The sequence below is a fragment of the Artibeus jamaicensis genome, unplaced genomic scaffold (genome assembly GCF_021234435.1).
Source record: "Artibeus jamaicensis isolate MK-2021 breed Jamaican fruit bat unplaced genomic scaffold, CSHL_Jam_final contig_415, whole genome shotgun sequence".
Lineage (NCBI taxonomy): Eukaryota > Metazoa > Chordata > Mammalia > Chiroptera > Phyllostomidae > Artibeus > Artibeus jamaicensis.
Window position 1 is genome coordinate 37,422,207 of NW_026521823.1, and position 16,068 is coordinate 37,438,274.

Sequence of the window (16,068 nt, forward strand, 5' to 3'; positions counted from 1 at the left end):
CTGCTATAATCACTGCTCTAGAAGTAGTTTAATATTTTATTTGGAAAAGCAGGTAAAAGGTCAAATCCACTTTTTTCCTTAGAAAACCAAGGAATTCACTATTAATAAGGTAGTCATCTTTTTTCACAGTAAAAATAAATTATCTAAAATTTAAGCTCTTGATTTATATACTACTTTATTTTCTATCTTTTATATGTCACACAAAGTAATTGAAGGAAAAAGACTGAAAATACAGATTTATAACAAGAGGGAACATTTACTCTTCTTGCTCCCAAAGAATCATATTAATATAAACAATTATGAAGTTCAGATAGATGAATACACCATGTTCTATAAATGCTAATTTGTTACATATTTGTTATACAAATTTTAATTTCACGTTACTGCTTTTCAAAATATCTTAATCCAGTTAACTTCTCCCTATGCCTCAATTTTCTCATTTATAATTTGGTGAACTACTGCTTTCTGTGGATTTACCAGAAATTAACATATTTTGCTAGTAAGAATTCTCCTCAAAATATTCCCAACTAGGCAAGGTCACACGAGAAGTACTAACCTGACAACCCGACTGTCCCCGGTAAGAGGCCTCCACGGACACAGACATCCGTTCTGTCGATCGGCAATGGCCACACTGCCATTTCCCCCCAGTGTCAGAGCAGATCATTATGTCTTTGGTCTGAACTTCAGACAGAAGCTGTGCCTGGCTGAGTTTCGAGTCTGCACTGTATAACCAATACCTATCTTTCAACGTGAGACTCACATGCTGCACACCTCAACCTCACACTGAACTCAGCCCAGGGCATATCGTGTTTCAATGATTTCTCTCTCTTTTCCCCTGTTTTTCTCAGTGTATATTTCTGCCCCTCAGTTCAAGTACACTACTCAGATTAATAACTAATGAGATCAAAAATGAATTTCTAAGTAAAGAGACATTTATTAGGTCCTGTTAAGTTTAACTTTTTATGGACAGTTAATGTAAAATCAATCTTAGAAGACCCCCCAAACCTCTCACACTGCGGGCCCTCACGGCGTTCTACTCCAGAAGAGGGGAATGGCAGGGGCGGAGAGGCGGCCAGCGGAGAGCAGAGCATCTCTCCACGCAGCGGACACAGAGCAGCACTAACGCGGATCCGCGTGTGCTACGTACCCGCACGTTACTGTGACCAAAGAAAGCAATTACTGGGACTTACAATCTTATGATGCAAAGAAAACTGTAATCACCAAAGCTCAACGTGAAGATGAACAGACTAGAAACCGAGCAAACTGCCCCGGCGCTTTAGGGGGGCGGCGTTCGGCTACCGTCCCACGACGGGATCAGGAGAGGAGGGTCTGCACTTGCTGCGGGGACCGGAGCAGAATGCTCTCGGGGTCTCTGTAGCCGCTGGCCGGGCTCGTCACGGCAGCGTACACCTCCCGGTAGGCTCTGCAGACCAGCTCTGTCGACTGCTTCAGGATCTGCTCCCTGGGCGGGAAGACGCGAGTGTGAAAACACAGCCTTCAAACGCTCCCTCAGAACTGGGGGAAAGATCTGTAGCTGAACCTTGCACTGCACATTGAGAATTACTGTTGGCAATTATTATTGAAAATATTATCGATGTGACGGTAATTATCACATTGGTAATGTTAACAATTCCCCGGACTTCTACAGAAGTTACTTATCCTGGTTGGGGGTTGAGAACATTTTTATGTTCGTTATTTCTTTGTTAAATTTTCCCCGTCCACATGCAGGCTTCAGGAGGGCAGGGCTGTGTCCATTCACTGCTGTGTCCTCAGGGCTGCAGGAGCGCCCCGCACGTAGCGGATCACACACCCGCGAACCAGCAGCGCGACCCACCACTAATGCACTGAGTCTGCAAACGGGACCGGTAACACGTCACAGAAAGAGGCTTATAACCACTCAAACTTGTCAACACTTCAAATCCCAGAATAACTTATAATAAACTGCTTTTCTTACTTGTACAAACTGACCTTGTTTTATTCTGCTTTGCCTAATTGTGCTTCACAGATGTTGCAGGTTAATAAAATGAAGGCAAAACCCTTCACCAGAAAAATGATTATGACTCAATTTATTGCGATACTCACAATATTGCGATACTGTTCACTGCAGTAGAATTGGGGCTACACACCACTCTTTGAAACACCTTAGAATCTCCCCTCAAACTCTATCTTATGAAAATAACAGCATCTTCTCTATTCAGTGACGATTCACACAACTGGACGTTCCCGTACTGAGTACTGAAACATGCCTGGGCTGCAGGCCAGTTCCCAGCAGGGGACACACAAGAGGCAACCACACATTGACGTTTCTCTCCCTCTCTCCTTCCCTTCCCCTCTAAAGATAAATAAAATTTTTTAAAAAATTAAAGTCATCACTGCAATCACATGAACCACACTTGATAAGGGACTTCCCTACGTCTAAGAGAAAAACAGTCCAGCCCATCTTCAGCCTGTTGTAACCGATAATTCAATTCTTCCTCCTGTTGCATGAAAATCTGCTTCCTTGCTCTTGTTGCCGCTGTGGGCTGCTCTCTAAACGCCAGGAGACACGTGCACCACCTCCGTGCCGCCGCCCCCGTCCAGGTGTCTGAAGTATCCGAGTCCACATGTCTAACTGACCCATCCCACTTTAATCTCCATGAGGACAGTGCAGACGTCTCCTACATCTCAATCCCGACTGCCCGTCACTCAGAAAGCACGTAACGCACAGCTGGTTGAGCGGACAGAAAAGAAACGGACTGTTGCCTAATTTCCTACTTGTGGACAATTTTGATTTGTCAATATTTCTCTTAAAATTAAACACTTCGGAAAATATGATCTCCTCACTTCTCCCAACTGTAATGTCCTAACGCTTTAATGTGTGTAACCGTGGTTCTTTGTCCCGAACACGTTCCTGATAAAAATACGATACTGAACAACTGACCGTCCATCCACAGACCCTGCAGAGACCCCCACAGTCCCGGAGGCGGCTTGTCTGCACTGCACAGTGAACACACTCCTATTCCACGACACACTCCATGTCACTCAGTATTATGGCTACATAGCTCCAATTATATTCGTGCTAATCTAAAAAATCAGTCACTGAATAAAGATTTTGGAGTGATACACATGCAAGAAATAAGTATGAACAGGGTAAGATAAAATCTCTCAGAGGTGCTGAGGCAGAAAAAAGGTTGAGAACTACAGATCTTCAATACCAAATCTCCTGTTCATACAAATAAATGTTTTTTCAAAGAAATGTGCTTGGTATATAAAAATACGCGGTGCTTCACCAACTAACTGGGACCGAAACGCACTTACTTCACCGTGGCGCTCAGGAGGAGGCTCAGCTGCGGCATCAGCAGGCTGTCGGGGGCGGAGAGGTAGCGATCGAACTGGACCTGGGGACACAGACACGTGAAGGGGACGCGTGCACTCGCTGCCGGGGGCACGGGCATCTCAGGTACCCTGCCATGTCTCTCGGGGGGCTTAAGTCTTAGCCACAGTCCCATATCCCAAATGGCAAGTTCTTTGTGATCAAAACGAGTTATTTCTTAAACATTTTAACTACACTCCCTTTTTAAATTGGCCAATATCCAGCAAGTAGCACCTACTTTTAAAACTCCGAGTCCAAGCCCTTCACCTTCATCTCCCGCACCAAGCTTCTGAGCAGTAATAGAACAAGAAGCCGAGTCACCAGATTTCTAGTCTACCTTCCTCTCTAAAATCCACCGTCTGTCGGTGACAAGGATGTGAGGTCCAGCACGGGGAACCCACGGGAACAACTACGTATCATGCACAGTAATGGACAACAGCTAGTGGGCACCTGAAATATCAGGTGGGTCACTTTGTAAAGTATGTTATCATCTGACCACTATGCTTTACACCTGAAAGTAATACAGAATAACGTTGAATACAAACTGTAATAGAAGAATAAAATGCAAATCGAATTTTAAAAAGAACAGCATTCCGTAAGGAAACCTGTACGGAAACGCTTTATGGCACACTCACCATCGCGGCCTTCAGGGCCACCGAGTCGAGGTTGGGCAAGTTAGCTAAAGCACCCTAAAAAATAAAAACAGGCCAAGAGAAAAGACAAGATGTGGAAAACACGCACTTCTCCTCATTTACGAAATACAGTCTGTTGGTGTCCTGCCCGCATTGGGACGTTTAGCTCATTTCCAGAGAACCCGGGGGCCACTTCCCCCACCGCAGTGAGGAGACGGGGGCCCGCTCGTCCTTGTGTAAGTAGCCCGAGAGCTGTGGGAGTGACGAGCACGTACGGTTACTAACAATGGAAGAACCGGGACACCTCGGACTTACTCATGAGCAAAAGGAAGAACAAAAAGGGAAAGAAGCTCTCAGGAAACGACAACGAGCCACGGAGGCTCTGAGGTTAAACTCGGACGATTTTCGATCGTAGTGAAAAGACAACAGAACTGGTTCCTTGTGGCAGGGACCTGCCTCCTTCTTTATCAAAAGAAAACATTAAGAACTTGGGATTTCTGAGAGCTTCGTTTGGGAACCCTGGGTTGTAAAATATTCTTCATATGAACATGATGGAAGAGCGTTCTCTGGATTTTAAAGATGATGTTTCCCAGGTTTTTGAGAGTCCCCCCCACTCCATCACCTACTCACACTGGGGGTCTGCAACTTAACAAGGTCGTGAGCTGCTGGCCACAGAAGCCTCCACCTCCCCAGAGTCGCAGACCAGGATTCACTACACAAACAGGCACGACTCTGTGTACACAGCGCATCCAATCAACTGACAGTTACCCGAGACACAAATGTTTCCCGAATGAGCAGTCTTCGTGTATTTTATCACACTAATCTGTGTCTGTTTTCATTACTTCGAACCTGGGCTGTCAATAATAAAAAGGGCACTCCATCCAGGTTCGGGGCATGCCAGTAATCGCCCAAGAACTACGAGTGCATTATACCGCTCCCAGCACCAGCCTAGACACACAGTTCATTGCCCCTCACCTACAGGGGAGGAAACACAGCAACGCCATTTTCTGAGTGAAAATCAGCTAGCAAGTGGCGGAGCCAAGGTTCAAACCTGAGTCTAGCTCCAGAACCCAGACTCTGCGCTGGAACGTGCCTTCCATTAGGAACATCTCACACTTACCTGCTCCGGTTTGTGTTGCTGGATGGTGTTATAGATGTAACTCAAGCCTGCTCTAGTTAACACGTAAGAAGCCTGCTCATTTATAAGGGTGTCCAAATGTGCTTCAATCTAAAATAAAACACATAGAAAGAGACTATTTTAAGAATCATAAGACAAGAGAAATAGACTGACTACCTTGCAGTCGCGGCTCTTCGCCACGGGGCTGCTCCCTGAAGTGGCTGTGAGACCAGGCTGTACGGCGCAGGGACTGCCCCCGTGACACAGGCACCTCCTTCCCCTAACGAGAGAGTCCTCTAAAAGGAGGGAAGGTCTTGCTTTCAAAGATGACAGTCAAAGAGGATACCAACAGCAGCCACTCCTCAGAAATTCTGGGCTGCCTCTCAGCTGTTTTACAAGCTGGTAGTAAGCAAGACACGAACAAAGGAGCAAAAACACTAATAAACGGCAGTGTAAAACACAGCACTTAGGAAGAATTCTGGAAGACGAGGACCTGACGTTCCTAACCTCCCCCCACCAACCCACTCCTCCCAGGTTGCTGGAACCACCCCAGCAATCAAACGCGCCCTCTGCAAACGCCTCTGTGCTGTCTTGGGGGCCACCTGATACTCATGGAGGCGAGGCCACAGAAGGGAACTGCCCCTACTAGGGTGAAGTAGCCCCTGGGGGAGAAGTCTGCTGCTCCCTCACTTTCGCCAGTCCAGGCCTGCGAGCTGCGCCGCCGGTCTGTCCGCCAATGACACAGCACTGGCTGCGCCGCCACCACCCGAGTGCCTGCCACCCAAGTCGCTCCATGAGCCGAGCCACAGAGTCACGGCCGGTTTGAACGAGGTGAGCAGGTACTAGGAGAAAGCCCATCTCAATAATCAGACAGGTATCTCTTTGTGAGGCAACGCTACTGAAAAACAAAGTACTTTATTTTTTTTAAGTGATGCCCAAGGAAGTAAAATTAGAATCCTTACTTTACTAGACTTACCGGAAATCTAAGAAAAACAAGACATGCAAATGTGAACATGTAATGACAGGGTTACAGATAAAAATCAAATTAGTATCTAAAAGAAAAATGAAAGAAAAGTAATACAGAGTAAACATTAGAGAAATTGGTTAAAGTAAAGAGATTTAAAAAGAAATTGGAACATAGATTCAGGAGCTAAAGCCAAGGAAGGGCAGGAGCTTCAGGATACAAAAAGTAACAGGAGGAGCAGTGATAATTAACTGAAGAGAATGGAAAACCTAACTGAGCAGAAGAAAGGGTTGAATCTTCTGGCTGAAATGGCTCCGAAAAGTCCAAGATGGAACTAACGGGACAAGGGACACACCAAAAAACATCCTGAGGAAACGGCTGAGCCCAGAGAAAACCCTTACACTCTTCCAGAAGGACGGGACAAATGACCCCACACAAAAGAAAAACACCAGCCTGCACTTCTCACTTGAAACACTAAATGAAGCTAAGTTGAGAATAGAAGAAAGTTAACAGGATTAGAAACGAAGGTCTGAAAATCGAGGATCTTTAATTCAACAAGACAAGCCGCTACTCTGCAGGGTGAACCAGCCCAGGCTCCTGGTTTCCACGTCCTCCTACGGTCCTTCCCCACACCGACCGCGGGCCCGTCCAGGCGGCTGGCCAACAGCCGGGAGACAGGCAGGATGCAAGTACATGTTTAATGGCATAGACTCAGCAGGGCCTATTCTCCTGAAATGCAAAAAAGAGTCTATGAATATTAAGAAATGCAGGGGACTGGTGAAAAGCAGACGACAGCCGCCTGGTAATTACCAGGACATCTTGAGAAAAGATTTAGACAAAAGGAAGAATCTGGAGTTGCATTAGTCATAAATGCAGTAAAAAAATAACAATTTGTAAAAAGACTTTCATTAACTCTACGTTAAAAAGTTATGCGAGAAAGGAAAACTAAGCATACTTCATTATATTTCTTGTCAAACAGAAAACATCGCAGATTTAGACGGAGGCACTCGTCCCCCTGAAAAACCCCAGAACCTTACAAATGCATTTCCTGCTGCAGCCACTGCCATGCTATTTACGCAGTGGTGATGATACAACAAAGTTTCTTAAAAACTGTATGTGCCAAAACCACTGTTTCAAAATCAGAACCCAAGCATCTGGTAAATTTTATAAAAGGCTCTGCTTTAGCCATTTTATACAACCCCAAGAGACACCACTGGGTTCAAGGACTGGAGTGAGTGGTATAAGGAGGTGCGCCGTTTCGCCGGACGCTGGTTCACAAGCAGACAAAAACGCACCTGTCCTCCGAGACATCTCCTGCACTGGCCTCCCAGCTGGGAAACATGGCGTGTTAGCCACAGCCCGAAAGGTGAACTCTGCACACAGAGCAATGGCTCACACTCACCAGAAAAGCTTCTGCCACCATCACAAACCGTGGTTTGGATACAACATGACCTCACCCACCACACAACCTGACTCCTCCAACACGAGACTAAAATAATGAGCACACACATGCATGTGTGTGTGGACAAGTGTGTGTGGCCTTCCTCGGACTAACAGAGGCTTTGCAGGAATTAGGGCGTGAAGCCGGTAACTGAGACCGCATCTCGAAAAAGGACTCCATCACAGTGAGCTGTCACTTTATGGCAAAATCCACCTGAAACTGTAGCATTTCCAGGCGCCGGTCAGTGAATTCGAACATGGCCAGTGTTGTCTTCATCATGTACAGCGAGTTGACCATGAACGTGGCCATGTCGGCAGTGCCTAGACTGCTGGCGGACACAGTGCACATCTGGAGGAGGGGGTCCAGGACACACGATAAGACCTACCGAGGAGAAACAGAATAAAGCGATCTCTTTAACTCCCCACCAGTGACACGGGCCTGGGTTCGGGGCCATTGAGAACAAAGCCAGACTATAACTAGGAGGGGCCACTCACAGAAGCACCTGAGAGCAAGAGCGATGGGCACGATTACCAGAAGGGTTTTTCAAATGAGCATCACTGAGCAAACACTTTTTAAATTAGAGAGAACTGATTTAATATTTGCAGAAAAAATCAGTGAGAACGTTTGCCAAAAATATATGGGTCAAAAATACCCGAATTTCAACAGCATTTCCCACAGAGGAGTAATAAGCAATCATTAAAAATAAATTTATAACATACCTGCACAAAATCAGCTTGGCGGGCATCCAGCGGTACAACTGAAGAGTCGTGAGATGCCAGGACTTCACGCAGCAACGTGAGCGTCTGATTTAAGGCGGAACTTGGCCCAAGATCAGGCGGGGGGAGTTCGACCTAAAACGAGGTATGGTTAGTTATCCACTGCTTACGTTTTCCCACTGAATGTCAGCGTGTAAGTAACTGCCTCTACACAGGTAAACATAACCAGAATTGAATGACCGTTAGTCACTTCCTGTGCAAACAAAAACACATAAAGCAGGAAAAAATGTAAGAGAAACACTCCAGCTCCACACGTCGTGTTGCCCTCCAAATGGGTCTGATCAGTACGGCGCCAGAAGGGAAAGCGCCCCTCAGGCGCTCGGGGGAGAGGACACAGAGCCTGGCCCGGTGCCAGGACGGGACTGCCACGCTCTGCCCTGCACTCTCCTACCAACCGGCGCCTGACCACGCAGCTACGCACACAGCACTGTGACTAAGGAGAAGGAGAAACCAGCGTAGGGCTCGGATGAACCCATTAAAAACCTGAGTCCTTAAAAATTACGTGGAATGTGTTATAGCACAGTTGTTTTTTAAAAGAATAAAACAATAAACAAAACTAAGAGTTTGATCATTATAAACCCATCCCTCTGGTTCTGCCGCATGACACTGCTCGACTTAAAATACTAGCTCTGGTGGGATTCTTTCAGGCTCCGGCTGTTAACTGGTTGTATTCCTTGGGGGCAAAGTTGTTATTTTGTTTGTTTTCATAATTAATTATAGTACCTAACTCAAAACAGCATAAATTTCGTAAGGACAAAGCTGGATCATCAGAGAGTAAAAATACAAGTAAGCCGCTTAGAAAAAACATTTACTAAGAGTTCCAGCTTTCTGGTCTGTGTGTCATTTTAGCCCTGACCTCAATATAGTAAGTCTGGTTTAGTTACACAATTTTGGTTCCAGGAAAACAGTGGTGAATCTCTAGCCCTACTTTCGGGCTTGAGATTCTATCTCCACTTAGGACCCAACGTTTTCTGCTCCCGGAACACAGGCTGTTCACCTGGCTCCAGTTGGCCATCCCAAAATGAATCTGTGTTCACAGGAAGAACTCAGAAGAACAGCGTACGGAACGGGTAAACATCGTGACTCATGTGAAAAAGCAAAACATTAAATGTGAAAGACGTGCGTTCGCGCGGTTTGAGAAATGCTTTTCAAACACACCTTGTCCATCAATTTGCCTGCGTGAAGACTCAGGCTGTTGAAGAATATTTTTTTGCCGAGCAAATGCATTTCTTCGATGGTGGTCAACAACGTACTTGCACTGTTCCCAACGATGCCACTGAAAGCGAAGGATATTTCAGGTTGCAAAACAGGCTGAAACAGCTCAGCTCTCTGAGAAGAATTCTTTAGAAAGATCTAGACTTAAATCAGAGTTTTTATACAGACGGGCACCTGTCAATTGAAAACAATCACACCACTGCCCGTGCCCATTAGTGTTCCACCTCTTTTTAAGTCATTGTTGTTCATTTGTATTTGTAAAAATCATTTTTAAACAAATCTTCACCCGATGATTTGTTCACTAAGTTTTAGAGAGAGAGGGTGGAAGAGAGAGAGAGAGAAACATGGACCTGCTGCCTCCGGTACACGCCCTGACCAGGCCATCAAACCTGCAACACAGCTATGTGCCCTGACTGGGAATCGAACCCGCCACCTTTTCGTGTGCTTCTAGTAGAAGTAACCTCCGGGCTGAGACATCTGGGAGGTGAACACCAGCCCCTGGAAGGCAGGGGCATCGCCGCCAGTCTGCAGGTGGGCTGCCAACTGGTGACCCCCGCGCCCCTCCCTGATCTGCTGGCTACAGTAATCCAGTGATTGGATTTCAGCACCTGGCATTCTGTCCCTGACGCTGCCGCACCGGATAAAAGTAATCTGTGAGTCATTTTTAATCGACTAACATGGAAACTACCAAAAACAAAGCTTGACGGACTCTGTTTTAACACAACTACACACATCACACAGTCCTTCTGATTTAATCTTCACTGTACTTTTCCCCGTTACCATTCAGCCCCTCACCCCACCCTTTGCCAGCCATCCACACACTGCCATGCAGTCCCTGAGTCCTCCTTCCTTACGGTGACATTTATAACAAAGCTCCAATGTGTACCACCAGCAGACATACACAGAGTGAAATGAATGCAAATTTTGGAGTCAAAATTTAAATTTTAAATAAGTGGCTCCTAATCAGATAAAGTAGATTTTATTTAGAGATACTAAGGCAGCTTTTATTTAGAGATGCTAATGCAGCTTTATTTAGGGAAGACAAAGCTGCGGTTCTGTTTTGTCACCAATAGGAAACTAGGTGCTAAAAAAGAATTTGTTATCACATCCAGCACAGGCTACTTCTCTCATTATATCCTGTTCTGAGTACAACACCTCACCGCTCTGGGTGCCACGGATCCCTTTAACTGATCGCTAGAGACTCACACGGTCACGTCCATGGTGTGCGCGTCCCTGTGCGGGTGCGGGGGTCTGGGCTGTTTGCAGAAGAAAGGCCAAGGGGAAGGTCGGGCCTCCCGGAACAGCAGGCGGAAGAGCAGACGGCCGGCCCCCGTCCACCCACTGCTGGGGCTCCACCGGTCCCACCCAGGCGGCCGGCAGGGAAAACGCACACGCACCTCACGCCGTCCTCACTGACACAGGCATCGGGGGCTCAACGAGCACGTTCAGCCGCTCCACTCACCTGATTGTGTGATGGTAAAATTTAAGGAGGTTAGAAATTTTATACAATAAAACCGCTCCAGGTTCAGCAACTATTACTTGTTCAATCCGAACCTATTAAAACATGTGAGAAAAATATTAAACATTTCTGAAAAGCACAGCTTTTTTTCACTAATCACATGTTATGAGAAGCATTAAAAATGGCAACATTTTATTGCTGCAGAAACCACAAAATTCCTTCTAAATAAAGCATTTCTGAATATGAAATCATAGGGGACGGTAAAATAACAAAAACACTTCAACACAGATATACTCTCCAGAAAACTGCCCATCACCTACAGAACTAGGCTCCAGGCAGTTGCTACCAGGAATAATCAAAACAATAATGAGAGCACTTTGAGGCTTTTCACCTGTAAATGATGGAATTTAGTTCAGCACTAAACTGCAAAGAAATCGTTACATCTCTAAAATCAGATTCTCAGTGCAATGTACCCTGCTCTCACACTGAATAGTCGAGAAAGAATGAAAGAAACTTTATCTTTAAACTATTACACCCAGCTTCTTTTTATATTAATTAGAGAATAGAAGACCAGATAAATCTTAAATTAGCACCAACGTATTTGTCTAATTACAAGACTGACCAGGGCTTTATTAGCTCTAGTTCAAGATTAATTTGATCTGTCTCGAGATTAACCAGCAGGAATCTGTCCTAACTGAACACCCCTCACCGCTCTTTCCCTTACTTTCTATTCCCTAATTAGCGAGCAGAACCTAAAGCACGTTGACTTGTGCTTATTCATGGACCACACCTGCTCTGAAGCTGCCGCTTCCACTGCATCTCATTCCCCAACCAGACGGGAGCCCTGTCCTCTGCGTCCTTCCCTACAACCCCCGCTGAGCAGCACACACGCAACAGATGCTCCATAAACGCTCTAAACGCTCTGGAAAGTTGGTTTCTCTGTACGTAGGTTGTGAATGTCACAATGCCAACAAGTGGGATTTGCTAGAATAAGACTTTATAAACGAATGTATGAGCATACCAATAGTTAACATTTTTGATAATGTAACTGTCAATGTAACTGATGTATCTGTTGGCATAAATTAATCTAGCTAATACCACAATATTACAAATCATGAACAGCATCTGAATTTAAAAACCAAAATGTTCATAGGAAAACTTCTTTCTAACGCCAAGGCTTCGATAGGGACTTAAATTATATCACTAATTAACCCCGTCACCCAGTCCCTGCCGGAGACCACGTGCGCTCCACCGCACAGCCGTCTCAGTCGGTCCCCGCAACCCTCGCTGGCAGGTGTTTGTCCAGCCAGGTGCGACGGACGTGAGCAAACTCAGGTGCAGAAGGCGTGGGCGATGGGAAGGGGCAAGCACAACTAATCTGCAGTGCGGGAATTCTAGTTCTGACTTCGAGTTCTCTCCCCTGTACTATAAATAGTATTGGTGATCACACAGATGTACTATGCTTGGATTAAACATTATTTTTTGCTATAATAAATTTACTATACTTGAAGCAATAAAGTAAATGGAATATGTCAGTAAATCTGTTATGGGTTCAGAAATTAGTTACTTCAATTTAATGAACTTTTTCTCAGCTGACTGACAAATTACTATGGGAAACATAATCGGTAATATATGCAAACAGAGAATGCTTCAAGTTTTCTTTCCTAAAGAGAAAACTGACAATAATTATTTTTAAATGTATCTTATTATCCTACATTAATGTGTTAATTTGGCGAAATCACAGCTTTAATTCAAGCCGTTATCAGCATGTTTAAACTCGTAATAAGGCAACCATTTAGCCCGATACCACATAACACACAAAAAACTGCAGCGTTCACCTTCAGTGGCCTGCACACGCCCTCAGTGACGTGCCCGACAACCTCCTGGATGTCTTCTTCAACACCTGCAATGAGTTCTCGAGTCAGAGGAAGACTCTTTCCACAGTGCACTCTGCTTCACAGACACTTACAAACCAGCAAACAATGATGCAAACGATGGGGGACTGGGGGGGGTGGGCAGGGGAGAGTAACGGGGGAAGATGGGGACAGCTGTAACTGAACAATTAAAAAAATCAGTTTATCAACTTCAAAAAATAGTGCATATGATTACTGGCACTAATAACAAACATTTAAATAACCTTATTCATAGTTCATTCAGTTCATATCTCTTAGGACATGACTATTTATGTTAACAGCTGAGCTTAGAGCCACGTCAATTCATCTAACTGTTGATGAACAAAGCGCTGCTTTGTGAGAAACTGAACACATGAGTCACAGGGAAAGACGGCTGTAAAATGTAGTAACTGGAGGAAGAGACGTGAAGATGTATCAGCTTTTGTTCTACGAACACCTCCTCCCAGGCAGTGAGGAACAGCACACTCACCGAGGTCAGAAGATGAACACCACACCTGCGAGCTAATGAGAAAGCTGACATCTCCTAGATACTGTTTATCAAGCTCGGTGCTGGAGACTTGACATTTACTGCTCACAGCCACCTTCTCTGTGTTATTTATTAATGCTTAGAGAGAGAGGAGGGGAGAGGGACAGAGAGCGAAGCACGGATTTGTTGTGCCACTCAATTACGCACGTGCCGGTTGGCTCCCGTGCGTGCCCCACCCCAGGACCAAACCTGCAACCGAGGCGAATCGAGGGCAACGCGCTAACCGACTACGGTGCCCGGCCAGGGTCTGACCCACTTCATTTTTCAGATGGTAAATCCAAGTCCTAGACGAGCTCGGCCACGCCCGCAGAATAACCTGTTTCATGTAACCCGTGTCTTTTCTTCGCACCACTTAACGCTGCCTCTCACATTAACTTCACTGGAACAGCTTTTAAGAAATATACTCCCTTACACTAGGTAATCGGGAACACAGAAAACACCTTTAAAAAGCACAGACTCTGCGTCACTCCAACAGGTTTGCGGCTGGTCTAACCCTCGCATCAAGGAGTTAAAAATGGGAGGTTAGGCCTTGCCACCAATCCACACCTGGCCGCCTCTGCAGAGCTCTCCTGAGCCAGAATGGAGGGGAGCCACGCTACGTAGAGGCCGAAGTGACACCAGTCACCGTGCTTCTCTCCACTTCCCAGCAGAAATAAGACATCTTGCCTGACTGGGGTGGCTCAGTGGGATGGGCGTCGTACCAGGACCCGAAAGGTCCCAGTTCAATCCCTCATCAGGGCACATGTCTGGGTTGCGGGCCAGGTCCCTGGCTGAGGGGCATGCGAGAGGCGACCACACATTGATGTTTCTCTCCCTCTCTTTCTCCCTCCCTTCCCCTCTCTGTAACAGTCATTAAATAAAACCTTTCAAAAGAAATAAAAAACCCAGAACACCTTCACTATCCGTCAGTCCCCTTTACAGCACTCAAGGTAGTCACAATGAAGATCTGTGAGCGAAAGTGTAAGCAACTAAAAAAAGTCATTTTTCTTCCTTGAAAGGAAAGCTGAAACTGCAGTTGGAACATAGGTAATTATTCAAAACAATTTTCACGCTGCCACGTGACCGTGAAAAGGGGGGTGGGTAGTGTGAAAGAAAGAACTAGCAGCGTAATGACTGTAATACGCCTGCAGTCTGTCCCCTCCCCGCTGAAGGGCCGGTGACACCGCCTTTCGCCCTCACAGTGCGCGGCGTGGAGGACCTGGGACAGTGTGCGCCGAGGCAGCGTCCTGTGCGTGACACAGAGGAGCCCAGGCCTGATGCAAAGGTCGTAAGGGGCCACCACGAAGTGTGAAGGGCTGTGTGACGGGGTGAAAGGTGTGGAGAGCCGGCTTATCAGCAGAGACGGGGACACCAGCAGACGGGGACCAGGCAGGGAGCGCACTGTGCACACAGGTGTGAGAAGCTGCCTCCGGGACGAGTCAAGGGCAAGAACAGAAACAGACTCAGCTGTGCTGTTGTCTGCGTTTAGGCGTCAGCGACAACACTTGGGCGCCCACCTTGCGTGGTCACGTGCTTTAAGAGAGCTTCCAGGTGTTCCTTCTCAGACGCGGTCGCCTGGTGGAGCCACGCCAACATGTCTCCCACGTACCTGGTGGAAAAAGCACGCATCAGCGAAGAGTCCCTTCCGAAAACATCGGGCACTCCGACACCGCCCGGGGACCGTACCTCAGAGGGTCGTGGGAGTGCATCTCGATGGGCCTGGGCGTGCCCCCCGGGCCCCCTCTCGTCAGGGCGTCGATGAACCCGCGGACCACGGTGCTCCTTCTGGCCGTGCCGAACTCATCCAAGGTGTACCTGCAGGGAGCGAGTTACAGGAAGACCAGCTGCAGCGAACAATTCGCATGGTGTCTACGACACGCAAGACATCTAACGCCTCTGTCTGCAACTCTCTCAAGCAGCACTGTTTGTAAACAACAAAAAAATGGAAATACTAATTTATCACAATGACAATTCAATCTACAGGCACGTACTGGAGTAATCTTTCACTCCTCACAGGAAGGATGCAGGGATCCGGGATCAACCACGGGGGCAGTGGCAATGAAGCAAACGCCCAAACAAAAGCCCAGCGGCACTGGGCAGAAGCAGAACTCAAGGCTTGGCGGGGACTCCGGGGCTGCCCAGGCCTCAGGGGCCCCCAGGCCCAGGGCGAGACGCTCCATGGTTCACATGAGGCCATGTGGGCGGGCCCCCAGGCCCAGCGCAGCCCTGCAGGCCTAACACAAGCCTTCCCTTCTGCATTGGAAACCTCCCCTCACACACGTCGTCACAGGTCACCACCGAGATCTGCTCACTCTGACTCCGACAGCAGGCGTGCTTCTTAAATTTACGGGCCACCCAGGCAGACACAGCAAAAACCTTTTTCCCACACACGTTTACACGTCATCAATTGTAGTTAAAAATGGGGGGAGACTTTCTGAGGGGAGGGAATGCTTAGAGAAGGAGACTTTAAGCTGGGAGATCGAACAATCTGGGGTAAAATTATAGGAAGACTTGGAGTGGCCACAGGCACCCATTTCTCCAACCAAAACCACCCTTTGTCCCCCATTATCGCCACCACTCCTTAAACCCATCACCCGGCTGAAAGCTCCTTGCATTTTAAAAGCAGTAAAACAGAAATCTTTTCTCACAGCCCAGTGGCAGCAGATTCTAGACCCAATAACTGACAAACCCCTA

General features: G+C 46.8%; 1 protein-coding gene across 1 annotated transcript in view; it reads right to left on the reverse strand.

Moving 5' to 3' along the window:
- Positions 1-910: 910 nt before the first annotated feature.
- COG6 (component of oligomeric golgi complex 6) overlaps positions 911-16,068 on the reverse strand; it is a 30,955-nt gene continuing 15,797 nt past the window's right edge. The window contains exons 9-19 of the mRNA XM_037129660.2: positions 15,061-15,189; positions 14,892-14,983; positions 12,795-12,859; positions 10,960-11,051; positions 9,441-9,558; positions 8,226-8,357; positions 7,720-7,887; positions 5,105-5,212; positions 3,988-4,041; positions 3,298-3,377; positions 911-1,462 (exon numbers count right to left, since the gene is read on the reverse strand). Coding sequence (XP_036985555.1) covers positions 1,315-1,462; positions 3,298-3,377; positions 3,988-4,041; positions 5,105-5,212; positions 7,720-7,887; positions 8,226-8,357; positions 9,441-9,558; positions 10,960-11,051; positions 12,795-12,859; positions 14,892-14,983; positions 15,061-15,189 — 1,186 coding nt within the window. The 3' untranslated portion in view covers positions 911-1,314. The remainder of the gene's footprint in view (positions 1,463-3,297; positions 3,378-3,987; positions 4,042-5,104; positions 5,213-7,719; positions 7,888-8,225; positions 8,358-9,440; positions 9,559-10,959; positions 11,052-12,794; positions 12,860-14,891; positions 14,984-15,060; positions 15,190-16,068) is intronic.